General features: G+C 36.8%; 1 protein-coding gene across 1 annotated transcript in view; it reads right to left on the bottom strand.

Annotated features, from left to right (window-relative positions):
• Positions 1–19832, bottom strand: part of PARPBP (PARP1 binding protein) — a 51295-nt gene extending 31463 nt beyond the window's left edge. Inside the window, exons 1-6 of the mRNA XM_010196177.2 lie at positions 19748–19832; positions 18346–18498; positions 11375–11605; positions 9492–9599; positions 7293–7463; positions 3859–4013 (exon numbers count right to left, since the gene is read on the bottom strand). Coding sequence (XP_010194479.2) covers positions 3859–4013; positions 7293–7463; positions 9492–9599; positions 11375–11605; positions 18346–18495 — 815 coding nt within the window. The 5' untranslated portion in view covers positions 18496–18498; positions 19748–19832. The remainder of the gene's footprint in view (positions 1–3858; positions 4014–7292; positions 7464–9491; positions 9600–11374; positions 11606–18345; positions 18499–19747) is intronic.
• Between the last annotated feature and the right edge of the window lies 1 nt (position 19833).

Raw genomic sequence — 19833 nt, 5'->3', positions numbered from 1 at the left:
GGATAAAGCACTGATTAACCTAGGCTGACCCCATAATTGACCCTGCTTTGAGGAGGACGTTGGACCAAAAACTTTATGTTCTTTCCAACCTGAATTATTCTATGATCCTAATTTTAAGGACTCCTAAGACAATGCTTTGCATGCACTTGCACACACTTGAACAATTTTCCATCCATTTTTTTTTTCCACAAAACTCTAGGATTGTGTGAATGCTGTCCAATTAACTCTGACATTCAGCACAAGATCAAATAAAGTCTCATATTCTTTCTTCTCACTCAAAATACTACTGCATTTCCAGATGCAATCACAGCTTCACAAAAGCAACACATAAGGAAGAACATCTTCCTTGTCAAGGGAAAGCTCAATGCTTTTTTTTTTTTTTTTAACAAATATGTAAAAAGTGAATGTCAGGAGGATGGAGCCAGGCTGTTCTCAATGATGTCCAATGATAGGAACAAGGGGCAACAGGTACAAGTTGGAACATAAGAGGTTCCAAAGAAACATACGGAAGAACTTCTTCACTCGGAGGGTAATGGAGCACTGGAACAGGCTGCCCAGGTGAGTTGTAGAGTCTCTTTCTCTGGAAACATTTAAAATCCCCCTGGATGAGCTCCTGTGTGACTTATTCTAGGAGGTCCTGCTCCGGCAGGGGGATTGGACCAGATGATCTTTCAAGGTTCCTTCCAGCCCTTGAGATTCTGTAATGCAGTAACTCACATGCGTGATCAAGTCATGCTGTTTAACTTCTACGATTGACTGTAGAAGACTGCTCACGGACCTGAAATTAACACCCACTCCAGAACATCACGCTCGCTCAAATGTTTTGAATAAACAATGCGGGTAACGTCAGAGTCCAACTGCTACCAGCGTGAGCTGTGCAATAGTGTCACCTAGTGGTCACTGCTGACAGACATGGCAGGGCCCAACTCCGGAACAGTTACTGCCCATCTACCAACTTTGCTACTCTACAGAATCTGTGGGGACTTTTCAAGAATATATATATATACATATGCCTACACACACACAGAGATATATAAATATATATATTTATATATATATGAATCAAGAAGTGCAATAAACAGTGAGACAAATGTTTTTCCATCGTTCAGTTTTAGGTCACACATACCTTTTACAAACTCCAAAAACAGAATAAATTCTTTCCAGACAATAAAGGCATTGTTGCCTGGCCTAAGAGTGAATGATTTTCAGAATGATAGATTACTAGTGCACTTTTTTATTTATACCAACAGAAAAGAGTTTCCAGATCCTCAGGTGTGTGGTCACTCACTTTACTGACAAATGCACCATTGATGTGTTTCTTGTCAAGAAACAGGCACAAGAAGTAGAACATCCAAGCTCTCTATTTATAGCATAAATATTGTCTAAGTCTTATATTACAGGATCTGTAAATGGCTTTAGAGTTACAAGTTCTGCAGCATCCTCAAACTTTACGGAATTTTCATACTACTGGTTCTTGAAAACTAGTGATTTTATTTCTAAACTTAAGATATCTGGAAAATGAGAATAAGAAAAGAACTATTTCAAAACTAAAGAGACATGCAAGAATGTTTGCTCTGGTCCATGAATACACCCTGAAACCACCAAAGTTCAATATACCTTTCTATTTCTCTTGCTATCAAGTCTGCTTACACACTGTGTCATACTTGAATCAAATCATCATAGTTTCATTAGATTTCCACTCTGACAGCTTTCTCTTCCCTCATTTCATCTACTTTTCACTTTCTTAGACAAATGAATGGGGATGGGAAAAATGTATTTTTGTTATTCTCCACAGGCTAGCAGATACTTAATTGTACCATATCTTCTACTATGTTCAAAATATTAAGCATACCCCATCATTGCCCAACATCTTCAATTCAGTTTCTAGGTTTCCAAAACAAAGGCACTTGTCTCAGACATACAAAGAAAGCCGGTTCCCAACACATATTCCACAATGACCTGATATTTATTTGGCTACTTTGTATTTTATACAAGTTCAAATTTCATAAGTTCTCTACTGTAACATGATGAAACTGAAATAACACACTTCTAATCATTAAGTAAACAAGCAAAAATACCGCATTTTTCTTGTGGCATGGCAAATAGAGACCTGGGTTTTGCAGCTTGGTTAATCTCTACAGCAGAGAAGCAGCAATACTGCAGATAAGTTGTCTAGTTTGCTTTTAGATTTCTCAGCAGGCTTCTAACCACTAAAGAACTGAAACTTTTGCTATACTGTTGCTTTTTTTCTTCTACTCATTAGATTGTTGTAGTAACAGAACTAGAGAGACTTCTGACATAAAACTGCATCTTCTAGAATTCACAATTCAATTTGGTAAGTTTGGTAAATAAATATCTGTTTGATCACCAATATTGTGACCCTTACAGTTTCTAAGCTGTATACTAGTTCTATAATATTTGACAACTTCAGACTAAGGAAGACTGATATATTTATACTATACAGAAACATATATAAAAACAACATTAGTATCTTACATCATAAGCAAAGTGCTCTTTACATATAGACTATGAAAGATGCTAGAAAACCCACAGTACAGTAAACTTCAATTCTGGTCAGTAATACAACCAAAAACTTCTATATGTATACATACGACCTAACAAAAATACCAGAATTTGACATGAACAAGATTTATAGAACAAATGGGACAGCAGGTACAGCAGAGAAAGCAACAGAATAAACAGCAAACTATCCCACGTTATTTTTTCTAACCTGCTTCAAATAGAAGGGCAATTAACAAGATGTAGTGTTCTATGTTGCGCTTTGCTGAACTGTACATACCTGAAAAAAGGTGATCTTTCCACCCTAAAAAGTAAGCTTATGCACATAAATGTTTTCTCATTTCTCATTTTTATCAAAGTACAGTGCCAGACAGTATTTAAATAAAGAAACAACACACATTAGATGTCAAATTAAAAGCTTTCTTTAACCATCAGCATAGACAGCATGTTTCTGGCATCCAGGATGTTGAAACAGGACTTAAAAATAAAACAAGACTGCAAAACAACTTCAGAAATACTTCCCACTTGAATCTTCAATGCAGTCTGAACAGTAATTTAAATGCTTATAGTTTGCTTATAAAATTTTCTTTTCAACTAGGTGGATTAGACTCAAACTAAAAAAGTTCCTTAGTATCAAGAGAACTATTCAACTGATTTGCTGAAGTTTTGTATTGAAAAGTTATCAGTTATAAAAGAAAAAAAATATTGACTTCTATAATGTTTACTAGATTTCTCTCTGTATTTATGCCAGCACTTCAATTCCTGTGTCACACAGAGTTCTCCCTAATTAATCTCCCATTTATAAGCCTGCCCAAAAGACTAACTTCATGTCTTCAAAAACATTCAAAATTTATAACTTCATGAGAGCCTTCCCAAGAAAAAAAATCTTATGCTTATATAATTAAAAAGAATAGAAATGCTAAATAACCAATTGCATCATTTATCATCAGAAAATTTTTTTAAAAGTCTCCTTTCTGTAAGGGTCTATACAATGAAATGACAAAAAGGAAGCAACTAACAAGCAAGAAGTAAAGAACATATCAGTTTACATACTTACCAGACCTACAACACTGAAATCTTTGGAAGTTCATTTATGACTGGGGAACTAACCAAACAGCCATATGTACACTGATTTGGTAAACATGTAATAAAAAAAATAACCTCAAAAATCTATAACCTTTCCCGAATTGTTTTTCAATTGTTTATATTTTCTAATGAGGTGTAAGTCTTAAATCTTTACTCTGTATTATTAAATAAGTGATTAGATTTTGTTTCACCTCCAAGAGACACACACAAGAAAAAAAAAAGGGGCTCAATGGGTCAAAAACATCACATTACCTTGGATTTAAGACTTCTCCAACAATTTCTTGCAGCTTGTCAATAAAATTAACAAGGTTTGAAAGTCCCTTTACATAGACTCTTAAAGGATCAAATAATGAAGATGCACAGCCTCTTCCTCCAAGTTCTACAGTTCGGATAAAAGACGTTGCCATCTATTGGAACAAGTATTCAAATATGAAACTTTCAGACATATTCAAAATGTACACATGATGGAGTGTGTCTCTCCTACAGACTTGCAAGCAGTGTATAACAAATGTCGATAGCAGAAATAATTTAACTAAAATCAATAAAATACCTCTTAATGGCAAGCTTTGTACTTATTACTATAAATATTTACAAGATCAATACACAAATAATGCAGAAGTAATTAAAAAAAACCCACTAACACACAAGCCAAAGCAAAAATGACCCAGTTGATTTGATATTTAGATTGGCCTTTTGACAGCTTAGAAAAAACTTTACTTACACGAAGTATAGATTTTTTGTTGTGGCTGTTTAAGTGCTCCTGCTGACCTCACAAGAACTAATCTGACATTCAGAGGACTGTTTATGACTCAAGAATAATTTCAGCATAAGTATGAAAAAGTTGACTTCACTAGTATATTTCTTTTCAGAAGTGCAAATAAGAATAAAGTATACTGAAAGCTTCTGAAAACTTCTGACAATTAAGGCTTCTATTATCACAGGTACACAATTCTGGAATTTTCCATACATTTTTATATGCTGTAAGGACACTAAAAACAAGGTGTCCCAAGAACAGTACACCTTAGAGGACAACTACAAAATTTAAGGCAAAAGTTGGAATAAAAAGCTTAGCAATTCTCCAGAAAGGTAAAAGATAACAATCCACTACACTTGATACAGATGCAGTACTATTAATTCTACATTAAAATTCCAGTTTCAGAGTGTGCAGCTAAGTCATAAAGCTCTTGGGACTACAATTACTCTAGGAAAGAAAGTAAACTTGCCAGTATTCCTGCCTTTGTGTTAAAGATTTCCTGTGGATCAAGTACTGTTCATAGGACCTTGCCTTCCCAAAGGAAAATATTCTGGCTTTGCAAGATTTCTACAAGACCCAGATGCCAGAAAAGAAGACTTCTTTACACAGTAGAGAAGTTTCCCCTCTGGCAAATATGAGGAAGAGGTAATAAATCCAGTCTAAACACATAGGGGTTTTTTTATACAATGTTAACAGAGCATTAGGAGCTAAAATAATTAACTCTGGAACTGAGATTTCACAAATTTTCCATATTTATTCAACAATAAAAATCTGAGAATGCAACTGCTTTAGTGACTGTTACATACCCATACTGTTTTTCCTTGGTCTGCTGTTGTCTGCACTGAGGCCACCATGCACGCAAAACTTGATTATTTCAAATATGAAGGACTACAGTGGTTCTTTGGAGAAAGAATTCTTACTCATCTTATTCCAACTATTTTTGAGATGACTATAACTACTGTAAATACAAATGCACCTCACATACCAAACTACTCTTTAGTAACAAGTCTCTCTGAGCAACACATATTGATGCAGTAGCTTTTTACGCTCCTGTACAAGGGCAAACCACTGTCTTGAGGGTATTTTTCTAGCTCTGTGCCTTTGAGAATAAAGTGCACAGCAATATCCCACATCTTTAAGAGTATTTCAAGACTGATCAAGCCACAAATGACTGGAAAGCATTACCCTCCTCAAATTCTGAATAAAAGCTGAAAAAAAAATGCAACATTGCCCTTTCAAATTTTGGCCTCTGTTCCAGTGCACATGACAAAGGCAGGGGCTTCTCATCAGGTTGCTCCAAGAAAAGCAATTTTTACACAGAACACTTTAGGTTTTAGATGTCTCAGTTTAACAAGTGTACAGAAAAAAAGCTCTTTTACTAATTAACCAAAACATTTACAGGACTTTAATACTGAAATGCATTGTAATGCATTGTTAGTGGCTTGTTTTTGTTACTGTTAATACTGATTTGTGAAATTTATTTAATTTTATTTATTTAACATGATTTGTGATATTTAATCTAACTGCATTGCTGTATTGGGTTTGTGTGACAAGGTTTTGGTAGCAGAGAAGCTGCAGGGGTGGCTTCTGTGAGAAGCTGTTAGAAATTTCTTCTGTCTGTCCAATAAGAGCCGATACAAGCTCCAAGACAGACCCACCACTGGCCAAGGTAAAACCAATTGGCAATGGCGGTAGTACCTCTGTGATGGATGTGCAACAGCAGCTGGAGGGTGGAGTGAGGATATGTAAGAGGCATCAAGGTCTGAAGGAGTATATATGGTGCTGCAGCCACCAGAGTGGAAGATCCACTGCAGCCTGTGCTAAGGCAGGCCCTGCCCCTGCAGCGACGGAGGCCACAGGGCAACAGAGATCCACCTGCAGCCCAGGGAGGACTCCACGCCAGAGAAGGTGCCACACTAGGGCAGGTTCCTGGTAGAGACAGTGCATGCATAGAGAGAGGAGCCCATACTGGAGCAGGTTTGTTAACAGGACTTGTGACCCTGTGGGGGACCCACATTGGAGCAGTCTGTTCCTGAAAGAAGGCACTCCATGGAAGAAACCCACCCTAGAGCAATTTGTGACAAACTCCAGCCTATGGAAAACACCCATGTTGGAGAAGTTCATGGAGGATTGTCCCCCATGAGAGGGACCTCACACTAGAGCAGTGGAAGTGTTAGAGGACTCCTACCCCTGAGGAGAAGGGAGCAGCAGAAACAACATGTGATGAATCAACTGAAACCCCCATTCCCTGTCTCCCAGTGTTGCTGTAGGGAAGAGGTAGAGAAAACCCAGGCTGAGGGGCAACAATTTTCCCCCGAGTTCACGATAGTAACTGCTGAATGATCTCTGTTCTTATTTTGATCCATGAGCTTTTTGTTATATTTACTCCCTTGTCAAGTTGAGGAGGAGGAGTGATAGAGTAGCTTTGGTGAGCACTTGGTATCTAGCCAGGGTTAACTCTCTACAGACACTTTTAGAAGTATTTGGTAAGCAGCAACATCTAGTCTAATGTCATCTTTTCTTCCATTGTCTTTTCTCTTTGATATGCATACCCATGACCTCACTTCATACTATCTACCAACATAAATTTTAAAGGCAATAATAAAGAGCATATCTTATATTCATGTTTAAGATACTAACTTTTTTTCAGGATTTCAGTCACTGTTTGGGATGAACAGTCTTGGTGACTGTTTCCAAGATACCATAGGTTAGAGCTCTAGATGTACATATATACAAAAATATTTTTGTGTGCATCTTTAGCCCCCATAATCAAGCAAGTATCCACTTTTTCATATAGAAACCATGAAACAACATTTATAGTGGCATTTGCCTTTGCAAATGTTTCTTGCATATGAGATTAAACCAACATTTTATGTTTATTGATCTATTTCATTGCCTCTGATATACAGCAAGTTTCATTTGAGACACATACCAGGAAGATGGACATTTTTTTCATCTGAGAGGCATGTTTTAGCTTAGTGAAGGCTTCTCTACCAAGTCCTCTGTCAGGAACATTTAGAATATGAGCTAGTGCCAGATCATCTTTAGAATTCACCAATAGGCTTAAATATGAACACACATACTTCCTTGCCAGGATTGTCACCTGTAAAAGAAAGCACCACACAAACAGATCATCCCTCTGCAAAATTATATTCCTTTATGTAAAGCTAATTAAATATATACCAAGACGATTTTTGGAGGAGTAAAAATTTCACCTTGCATAATTTCAAAATGCTGCTTTTGTATGGAAATTCTGGAAGTATTGGCAAAAGAAAGCATGATTAACATGTTAAAGTTACTGTACTTAAATATTCACAAAATATTTGGGGGTTGGATTTCTAGCTATTAAAACTAGCTATCCATTTCTACTTAGAAATCTCTTCACCAACATTTTTTTCTATCCCTAGGCAAAATACTAGTACTATTAAACCACAGAAGGATTTGACATTAACTTCAAAGAGGATAAGATTTTAAACAACTTGCCAGCTTTGCATCAGATTCAGTAATTTCTCCCTTGGTTTCCAGAGGAATTCAGAAACTCCACTGATTGAGTTTGGTCATAAATTGTGACCCAGCTCCACCCATCTAGCCAAAATATAGTATTGTAATTGTTTATATTGGGCCCTGATGGGATGCACCTGAGGGTGCTGAGAGAGCTGGCAGAAGTCATTGCCAGACCACTCTCCGTCATCTTTAGTAAGTCATGCAGAACAGGAAAGGTGTCTGAGGACTGGAGGAAAACAAATGTCACTCCAGTCTTCAAAAACGGCAAGAACAAGGGCCCAAGTAACTCCAGACTGGTCAGCCTCACCTCCATCCCTGGAAAGGTGATGGAACAACTTATCCTGGGAGCTGTTTCCAGGCATTTAAAGGACAGGAAGGTAATTGGGAGCAGTCAACATGGTTTTACCAAGGGGAAGTCATGTTTGACCAACCTGATAGCCTTTTATGAAGACGTAACCAGGTGGATAGATGGTTGTAATTCAGTGGATGTGGTTTATCTCAGTTTCAGTAAAGCATTTGACATTGCCTCCCACAGCATCCTTACATCAAAAATGAGAAAGTGTAGGCTGGATGATCAGGTAGTGAAGTGGATTGTTAACTGGTTGAAGGGAAGAAGGCAGAGAGTGGTGATCTCTGTGACAGGGTGTAGTTCAAGGCCTGTATCTAGTGGAGTCCATCAGGGGATGGTGCTGGGACCAGCACTGTTCAATACATTCAATTAATGACCTTGCTGAGGGAACAGAGGGCACTGTCAGCAAGTTTGCTGATGAGACTAAACTGAGGGGAGTGGCTGAGACCCCAGAAGGCTGTGCTGCCATTTACCAAGACCTGGATAGGCTGGAGAGTTGGGCAGGGAGAAATCTAATGAAATTCAACAAGGGCAACTGCAGAGTCTTGCGCCTGGGAAAGAATCAACTCATGTACCAGTACAGGTTGAAAAATGAACTGTTAGAGAGTAGTACAGGGGAAAGGGACCTGAGAGTCCTGGTGAACAGTAGGGGAGAACCTCAGTTCAGAATATATTCTCTTGTTTAGAAATACTCTGTTGTATCCAAATAGTGAATTGAAGTTACCACTTATAATGAAAAAAGCAAGTTTACAAATGACTAAAGCTCCAGCATTTCAAGCATTGCTATATAGTATTCTGATTCTTGTTTTAGGGATTGAAAGGGTGAAAAGAAAGAATCTAGTATTCCCAGAAAGTCCTCAGGTCCTCTAGTAGGACAAATTTATTTGCTTTGCTACAGCTACCACTACCGTGGCTATTTAGATTTCTTCCGTATGCACAGGAGTACAAGCTAAGAAAATAAAAGTCAATGTTTACTTCACTTACTGCTTCACCTCAATGCATTGGGAAAATCATTTAACTCTTAGTTAAGTGACAGTGTAATTGGAGAAAAAAAAAATTATTCCCTCTTGTTTCAAGGAAGATTAAGTCTACATTAAGTGTCTGCACTTAGCTCCATACACACACCTACAATATACTCAAGTGACACAGAGTTTGAATACACGTGTAGTGGTTTTATAAATCAGCAATACTTTAATAACAATCATTTGAAAAGGAAACTTATATTTCATCTCTTCAATATATACAGAACATTACAAAAGACACAGAAATAATTTTTACCTTCGCATTCTCTTGACCCTGTCTGTTGACTGGTGTAGGAGTAGAAAGAATCAAACCATTATTTTCTTGTACATTCATTACGCCAGAAAGAAATTCCAACAGTTGAACCTTTAATAAAGATACTAGAATAAACTTAAATATGAAGATGACTGGAAAGAAAAAACAACATTAAAACCTGGTGAAACTATGTCTCCACCAGTTTGCTGTGTTTTGAGGGTAACACAGCCCTTACAACATACATCTAGCTTTAGTCTAAAAGTACAACTGTTTTCATAGGGAAATGAGGTGCAAGATGTAAATTTACATATCTCAAAACATTTGCATTAAAAGCAGCTGCTTGTGTTTTGGAGAATATATAATACATTGTACCACGTTTAGGAACAGCTCATTAACCTACTCCTGCTCTCCATCTTCCCCATAAAAAAAAATAAAACAAAGCAAAACTTTTTCTTTCCGAAGTTGCAGTTTCCATGTCCTTCCTAAACTTCAGTTTTCCTTAAAATCTCTTTTGTGTCTAATAATCACAAGAGTGTTTGAGTGGAGGTCTGAACCCTTAAGGAAGTATGTAAGCTATTTAAAAGCATTCTTGTAGAATCATACAGTAATTCAAGAGGATCTATAGAGATCATCTAGTACAAAACCATGCTTGAAACAGGACCAGTTTAACCGAGATGTTCAGTGACGTGTTGAGCCAAGTTTTTAATATCTACAAAGATGAAATTTTGTTTCCTCTCTGTGCAATCTATTCTGATATTTGACCACTTCCTCATGCAAAAAGCTTTTAATTCTTACTAAAACTGGAAGGTAAACAGTTTTAGTCATGCTGTAACTAGTAATTCATAGTATATGCGTGTGTGTATATGTATATATATATCTGTATATATATATCATTCATAATATACCTCAGTTCATATAATATTAAGTTACTGATACAGCTTTTTCGCATATTAAAATGACTGTCAAATTAAACATACATCAAATTCAGAAGATGAAATACAGTAATTTAAGTCTGTAATGCTGAAAGTGAGTAGTAAAAGCAGACAATTAATTCATCTCAAATTTTCATTAGAAGCTAGAAACATGCATCTACATCCAACATTCCTTACAGTATCAATATCCTTTGTCTTTTGACCTTTCTATGCTCTAGAGAATACAGAATCAAATAAAATCCCATGGATTGCTAATGATTCAAACTTATCTTAATTGCTACTTACATATATTTTTATCCAACAAAATCGAAATTATTCAAATTCATTTGCCATAGACTTTCATCGTGCAAGGGTGGAATACACACCAGACTTCTCTAGCCTAGAGTGCAGCCTCACACATGTACTGTCATAACAACATCTGAGCTGGAATAAACTGCTGATTTCTGAGCTGCTGACTGAGTGGCTGAAGTGAAACCTCTTCTGGCTTCTGGAAAAATCCAACATGGAACTACAGAGAGTATAGGGAACTTTTTGCTTTTAAAAACATGGTGGTTTTAAGATAATCATTAAAAATATTTTGTCTGTATGTCAACAAAAAAACAGAACTCCATAACAAGAGTTAATCACTGAGCTTTGTTACAGTCTTATTAAATCTCTATGATCCATTTTTCAGTTCTGTTTCTGGTAAGAGTGATATACTCATTGAAGAGCTGTGGGATTCATCCATACAGTAGGACAATACAAAGAAATAACTTGAATTAATTTAGGATCTCTTTAAAAGATGTAGTAATTCAACTCATCTGCTTCCCCAATAGAAGAGCAAAGTAATTTCTTCTCAAAGTAACCCCTGAATCACTCAGAGATCCTATGTATATTTAGGAGTGTCACAAACCCATAATTGTAATTAAAAACATGTCAAAACAATATCAGAGGTCAAGCCAACAAAATACTTACAGGTTCTATGCTCTCATCTTCAGATACAAGTCCAAGACCGTAACACTTCTGACATATGTCTATTAGATCTAACATACTGCTTCTTGCTAAGAAGGTGTGATAGGCTTTTTTCAGATCATCATAATTTTCAGGTTCTCTCATGTTTTCATATGATAGTCCCAGTTTGTCATATAACAAATATTTCCAAGTTTCCAACACATCACTAAGTGATACTGTGAAGTCTCCATGATGCTAACAGAAAAAAAGCAAAAATACCATGTTTTGTATTCAACATAGTTTTAAAAATAACTTTTAACATCTTCACATTAGAGAACATCAAGAAATCTGAGCCCATCTCCTGTGGCTGCCAGTGTATTGTCAGTGTTTAAAGACTGCAATGGTGAGGAAATAAAAAAAAAAAATCAATTTCAATCCCTGCAATGCAAGCTACACGCATGAAAACAGTAGAAGTCTGCTTGAGATTGAGTTCAAGGTAACAGTGACAAAATACAAGGTTGGAAATACAGGACTGTACAAATATTTCTGGCTTCTAATTCAAAATTTGGTCCTTTATTCACTAATTACCTGTTAATCTCATTGTTTTCCTCTTGACCACTTTCACTCTGATACTGTTCTTCATCTTTCCAAAACTCTAGCTAGGATTTGCTCGTCTCCCTAGACACCCATCCATACCTCATTATATTCTGTGCATCTCTTTACCTCGTTCCCAAATCTTAGTGTTTTATCCAATATCCATCACAATCTGTTTTCTAATAGCCATGTTTATTGCTGGCGTTCCCATTCCACTTTACCATGTACTACTACCTCCTAATGTCAATTTCCTCCCCACTTCTTCTTTCCCCTAAAATCTTCAACTTCCTTGCTACTAACTTTTATCCCCTCCTTTTTCACTAGGCTACTCAATGCTCATCCACACCCTGCACTTTAATCTACATACCAGTCCCCACTTCATGCTGTTAAAACTTTTTCAGCCAAAGTCCTTCTATTTCAGTTAAGCCTCAGAATACATGCAATAAATAATTTTGCAACTGTAGCAAATTTTTCAGTTTTCACCAAAGAAACAGAGTGCATACTACTGCTATCTAAAGCAGCAAAAACCCCCAGTACTATATGGTCATGTAATTCATTATGCAACATGATATAAATGCCCTGCAGCTGACTAACAAGCCTCACTTTGTTTTGTCAATAATGATAGAAAACTTCCATAACTTGCAAAGGTTTTATTTCATGACATTTTCACATTAAGCACTTTTAATGGGGAAAAAATTATTACCTACAGTCACCATTAGCAATTGAATACAAAATTGAACTCAAAACCAGGTCAGGAGCAACATAAATAATTTAAGTATGACTCTATAAGTTGTTCCAGCTCAAAAGACCCCTCCCGTAGGGTTCCAGTCTACTCAGCACAATTTTCCCAACAGACCTAGTTAAACACAAAATTCCAAGGTTTTGAAAGTAAATTATTTTGATACTGCCTAGACAAATAAGCAGGAGTAAAAATGAAAGAGAGCCTATGCATATGACTTTCAGACCACCTTTTTTGCCTTCTAATTTGTATATGGGTTATGCCAATTCAGCACTACTAAATTCCAAGGTGTTTCACAGATTACCAAAAAATTAAATGGCACGTTTCCTGAAAAGCACTTGTTTCCATATCAGCCCTTCAAAAAAAAACCCCACATAATCAGACTACAACCCAATCTAAACAGTTCAAAACAGCAGTAGGTTGAAGGGAAAAAAAAAATGTTTCTCACTTTGTTTTGAAACAAGATCATCCTCCACGAGTACCAAGTTAAAGTACAACGTCAATATGGTATCCAATAAATCAAAACCTTCCCTCATCAGACTGAGGTCTTCAGAGATTAGAAAATTTTATATTAGTGCTACAAAAATATTTTAAATCCAAATAAAATTACACTCCAGCTATTAACCTTCATGATCAAGTGCTCACTGTGAGAGTGTATTCTACTACTTATACAGTCAATTTGTCAGTCCTCTGTTTTTAAAATTAATTTTAAAAAAAATCATGTGGTGTTTTGCAGTAAGCATATGCCAATTGACTAATAGGTTAATGAAGTCAATGTTCCTTTCCTTCTGTGATACACGTTGCAAATATTTTGTTTCATAGGTATAGAAATACTAAAGTATTATAAAGCATCTTCACTTCTTGATAGTGCAGTATATTAAGTTTCCTTGGTGTCATTTTAGAATGTCTGACATTCAGTAGCAACATGCCATGCCTAGAGATAATTTTTTAATATCTGGCAGGTATTGAAATCTTTCTAGGGCTACCTGCATTGCAAAGGAGTTTCTATTTTGACAAAATTTAAAAAAAACCACAAAACCATACAGTGACATGTATTTCAGCAATATCATTTTCTCTCCTGCCTTCCCCAAACAAATGGTCACTGCTGTGCTTAGCTACTGCTCAGGTGATGTCTCAGTCTTTTCAAGCATACTCCTAGAGTGCAGTATTGTTGTCTGGCATTGCCCTCAAGCTGTGCAACTCTCCAGTCGTGTCACCTCTGGTCCTGCTGAGCCTCCATTGCTTGTGTATGCTCTTGTAGAAGACAGAAGTTACCAAACTACAGTACATAAAGCACATTAAAGTAGTATAAAGCAGCTTTTCGAATACATTTCTCATTCCAGTGAACAGTGATAGGGCTGTTCACAGATTTAGCAACTGGCTCATATAAGCCAAAGTGTATGGACATAAGCATCTGTTAGTTGTTATATTGTAATTTGTCAGATGCAAAGACAGTGAAGTTACAGATTAATATCCCAAGCTTAGAATAATACCAGTATACCTTGCACAGAAAGTTGCTTTGAGGCTTAACACTTTTTGTTTTGAGAGGTGGGGTGGTATGCTCTGTTTAAATAGGAACAGAGAGCTATAGTACTCTATGGGCCAGTAGTTGCAACAATAAGATCCTAAATTTTACTCACGCAAGCAACAACCTAATATTTTCTGAAGTCAACAATATCAACTATAGTGGTAATAAAAACAAAATACAAAATTTAGTACACTCTTACTTTAAAAAAAACAAAACAAACCTACACACCACATTCTTGCTTTCCCTTCCACCCTTAAAATGGTAATCTGTAACACTATATAGAAGGAAAGCTAGAGGGAAAGGATAAAATCATATTGATAAGCTAGGGAGGATGCCTTATGGGAAAGACAGTAGAACAATCTCAGTATTTCATTTGCTTTTAAAAATCTAATTAAATATTAATTTCTTCAATCTTTTTTCTACAAAACTTCCTTTTTTTTTTTTCCCCTCTAAGAAAGAGCATGTCTCTTGTAGAGAAGGCTACTCAGCATAGGTGAGATCACAAATGAGTATCTTGTCGAGTTCTAGGCTCCTCAGTATGAGGAAGACACAATGACATACTGGAGAGAGTCTAACAAAGCCCAGTAATTCATCCACAAAGATGATTAAGGGACAGGGGCATCTCAAATGTGAGGAAAGGCTGAGAAAGCTGTGGCTGTTTAGGCTGGAAAAGAGAATGCTCAGAGACAATCTCATCAATCTATATAAACATCTGAAGGAAGGTGCAAAGAGGATGAAGGCAGGCTCTTTAAGCTGTTCAGCGGTAAGATCAGTCACACACTGAATGAAACACAGAAGGTTCCCTCTGAACATCAGGAAATACTTCTTCACTGTGAGGGTGACTGAGCACTGGCAGAGGTTGCTCAGGGAGGTTATGCAGTCTCCATCCTTAGAAACATTTAAAAGGCATCTGGTCATGGGTCCTGGGCAACTGGCACTAGGTAGCTCTACTTGAGGAAGGGAAGTGGACAAGATGACCTCAAGAGATCCCTTCCAACCTCAACAGTTCTGCAGGTCTGTGAAAAATAAAACATACTGAAGGCAATTTACCTTGGGAGCGTTGTTCCAGTGTGTTACAAGCAACACATCATATAAAGTTACTGCAGAGTTGGTAGGAATCCCTTGTTACCAAAAGGAAGACAGAAGCAACAGTTTAAGGGAGTAATGCTGTAAAAAAACTTTGCATTTTTCTTTACTTGCCAACATGGAAACAAGTTGATTTGAGCAAGCATTTCAAGAAATACTAGATATTGAACAGAACATAATATTCAGCCAGTGTATAAAATGCACTCATGAAAGCACGGGGTAGAACTAAATCACCCCAGAACAGATTTCATCTGGAATCATAGATAAACACAAATTTCTAAAGGGAAAATACATTTCTAAAAATCAACAATGAAGCACATTTTCCTCCAGTCTTACAGTTCTAGTGCTGAAAGAGATTTACAAAGATTTAAGACAATTCTGAGAATTTAAATGTTTTACACAATATATAAAGTTTCCCCCACTACTGGCTAAAACAGGCATGGTCTGAAAGTGACAAGTGATTGTTTGTCCTATTGACTTATCTTTCAACCCCTTCTGATCCACAGGTGCAAACACAGCCAACTTAAAGCAATTACCCTCAATTGAACCTCAACTTAAAAAAATTGTTATTTCTGTTTCAAACCTTAAGATAGATTCTTAAAAGTATCCTTGGATTTCAGATCTGTACTAATCAGGCAAGGCAAAAGATATTAACTTCCACCACAGATCATTTGCTACTTGTCTTTATACCACATGGTTACAACTGTGCAACAAAACAAGGTGCTTTCAGGAGAATTCAAAGTGTCTGGGCTCTTTCCTTTCATACTTGCTGTTTGATCAATATTTTTCACAATATTTGCTACCCTTATTCATGGTGAAATTTAAGACTAATAAATTATGAGACTTTTAATCTTTCCTGGAGTTCTCAAAAAACTTTGTATTTTTTATTTCTACTGCAGATATAGACAAAGGTTAAAATACCAAACCCATTAGAATTGTCCAGGCTCCTAAGAGAATAGGGTTTGTGGTAGGCTTGGTTTTTTTCATCTACTTGGTCAATAGCCTACTAGTACAGTTAAGATTTCATTCAGTAATTGACTTTATTATGAGACTTCTATTCTACAGGTGTTATGTTAATACAAAATTATCATACTTAAATCAGAAACCTAACAAGGGACACACCTACAACTGTAAAACTCTGCATCTTAGTTTGACATTTCAGTACTGAACAAGATAGACAAGCCATATTTTACACTAACACTTTAACCATAAAAATGGACAACCAACTGAAGAAATTGAACTTCAGAGGCAGCACATGTAAATGCTAAAATAGTTTTAATCCCCATGTGCAACACAAGGTTTGTATATAGAGTTGATTTATCTTATCGGATCAACCAATAGAACCAGAAAAATGTTTTGAGCATTTGGCTTTTCTTCAGATTTGAAGTAAAAGCAGTATATTTCAAAAGTAAGTTAGCTTAAAATAATTATTGTTTGTTAGATCATGTTTGAAAGAAAAGAATCTTTTGGAGTCAAGAAATCTTTGCTGGAGAAGAAAAAGAGGAGAAAAAGGAATAAACTATCTCTGGGGAAAGAAAAGATCTTGTTATAAGCTGTTAGGAAAGAAGTAGCAATGAATCATAAGAATATCGTCTTTATCACATCACATATCATATCATCTTTATCACATTTTTTGCATCCAACAGAACAACAGGTTTTAGTTTCCAGAGTTGGCTTTGGAAAAGTATTTGTAGTTCTCCCTTGAGAATCACAAACAAAACAAACAGTGACTGCCTCCAAAGGTAACTTTATTACTTCTCTAAGATTTAATTTTGGTGCACAATAATTTCCTACATAGGTATATACACGAGGCATTGGGATCTTAACTGGAATGAGTTACATTCTATGAAGTAGAAATGTAGAATCTTGGGATTCTAATATTTCTGCTGTAATGTTTATTACTGTGGGGATGAACTGACCAGTTTTATCTTTAACATTTAGACAACAGACATCCCCCGTTCTGCACACTTCAGATGACAAAGATTTTTCTGGTAATAAATTCAGTTAGAGCGGTTTTGGAAAGATTTGTTCCAAGATGTAAGCTTCTTCCAGTACAAGTGGTAATTTTTAAAATAACACATCACAACTAGGCACATACAAACTGTTTTCCATTTGTTTGAAAGATTGGTTTTAGTGTGTTTTTAGGGGTTTTTTGTGTTGTAGGTGTTTGGTTTGGTTTTTGGTTTTGTTTAACTCAAGTTTTGTACCACATGTTTAATTCACTGTGCAACACTTGGGCAAGTCTTCCAAAAACAGCAACTTATTTTCCTCAGTTAAGTTTACTGACCCTAAAGGTATCTTCAGATTTTCTAACTGATCTAGTATCTCTAGATTTTCTCATCATTCTCTAAATGAGACAAATACAAAGTCGTGACTACATGTTGCAACAGTTTTTGGTATGTTTCAGCTGACTGCTAATGCCCAAAGTTCCAGCTGTTATAAGAACAGTGCTTCTTATGGAGGCACTTAAAGCTTACGTCTCCTGTTCATTTAACAGGCACTTCTTGTATACCTGCAAAGAGGGCCATAGATTTCTTAGTGATAGTGGGTGCACACTCACAACTTACATATATAGGTCTTCATCAGATAAACCTCAGGAAAAACAGCAGCCAAGAACAGACTGCAGCAAGTACAACTCACACAGTCTGTACCAAAGCAGTTATACTCATATTTTTGGAATGCTGAGAAAAAGAAGCAGCATCTCAAATTCTATATTCTCCCACCTCAATTTATAGCACAAGAGAAATATTTGATGGAAATAAACAGAAGTTTTACAATCACAAAGCCACACTAGTATTTAACATTAAAGTTTAGAACTCAGATATGCACTTAAAATACTTCCATTCTTCCACCTGTCTTGCAGTTCCTTTTCCAAGGCATAATTCAACTGTGTACTTAACCATATTAATTTTAGTGCCTTGCTGCACCTGATCTTCAGTTAAAACAACAATGAAGTGACCAAAACAGCCATTTCAAGTACATGCCTAAGCAAACAGTCAAGTAAGAAAACCAAGTTTGAGACCAAGAACATACTGAAACAATGCCAACCTGTTTATTGACTTCAGCCATTGAGAGTTGCAGTGTCATCAGCATGCAGTCTGCTCCACAGACAGTAGTCCTTTCAGAGCTTGAAAATAAATGCCATTGTCTTCTGAAACACTTGACCAAGTTCAAAAGTTTTTGCTGGAAAGCAGTCATTGTCTAATGTAGAAGACAGAAATAATTAAGATAAATTAAAATTAACACATTTATGCAAGACGCCTAGGTGTGTATTCACCTTCCAATAATTGTACTTCCTTGTAGATCCAGTTCCTAGAAAAAAACTCTTCCCACTACACCAGATCTCTACTGAGACTCACCTCAGTATGGCAGAGTAACTATGAAGAGTTTAAAAGTGCTTATGTAAGACAAGCCTTCATGAAGATGCCTCGGTTTCCCTGTACATTGGAAAATGTTTGTGGTATCACAAACATAACAGCCCTTCACCTCTGAACACCTCAGAGAACTTCTGTACTATCCACACACACTGTACATTCAGACCACTGTCTATCAGAATATTTTAAACCTGAAAACAAGAGATTTTCTTATTTCTAAGACGTAGTAACAAAGACAGCTCTAAAATGCTTTTGTTACCTATATAGTAACCTATACTTATATAGTATGACTTTTCTTTTTTTCTCCATTCCATAATTCATTGTTTCCCTTAATTCTTTTGGCAATGAGTTGCACTTTCAGTTTCAAATTTGACTGCTTCATGCTTTGGCTTTTTTAACCTTCTTGCATTTATCAAAACACAGGTACATGAGACTATTTAAGGAGTTTGCCTTCTTTAAACCTCTTCTTTCCTGAAACACGGTTCCATAACACTGCAATGTCAGTACAGGAGTAATACCCATACCGTTTATTTTCAGAACACAAACACAGCCTTTCCCCTTGTTTCACTTAGCTAAGGTACAGTCTACAGTGGGGTTTTTTTTTTGGTGATTGGTACAATCAGGAAAAACGATGAAAGGAAAACAGGAGACCATCAAGTAATAAGCAACAGCAACTACAATTACTCACTCTCAAAAACGTTTGAAGGGGACAATCGACTTTATTATTTTATGCTGATATGAAGAAAAGATATGGGCCACAGAGAACGAAACCTGAGCAGGTAAGGGTCAGTGTGGGGCAGACAAAAATTGCTCCGGAGGCGCTTCTCATTCTCCCTCCCTCGCCCGACTCCGAGAGGTTTCCAGGAGACAAAACCTGTCACTCGCAGCGAGCGTCCAGAGCAATAGCTCAAGCTGCGAAACAAGCCCCAAAGCCCTAGACCTCAAGAGCGGACTTTACCATTACCGCTGCCCCTCTTCTCCTGCTGGAAACCCCGGGCAGTGGCCAACTCAGGGCCGCCCCTCGCCATAGTCCAGCCTGGCGCGGCACCCCCATCTCTCCTGGAGATAGCTCTTACCGCTCCCGCCGGGCCCCTGCTGCTCTAGTAAAGGCTGTGCCTGCCAGACTGCACCGGCAGTTTACATTTAAATCCCCCGCCGTCGT

This window comes from Colius striatus, chromosome 1, assembly GCF_028858725.1.
Source record: "Colius striatus isolate bColStr4 chromosome 1, bColStr4.1.hap1, whole genome shotgun sequence".
NCBI classification, from domain to species: domain Eukaryota; kingdom Metazoa; phylum Chordata; class Aves; order Coliiformes; family Coliidae; genus Colius; species Colius striatus.
The sequence above is the reverse complement of the archived record's forward strand: the minus strand, read 5'-3'. Positions and strand labels throughout refer to the sequence as shown.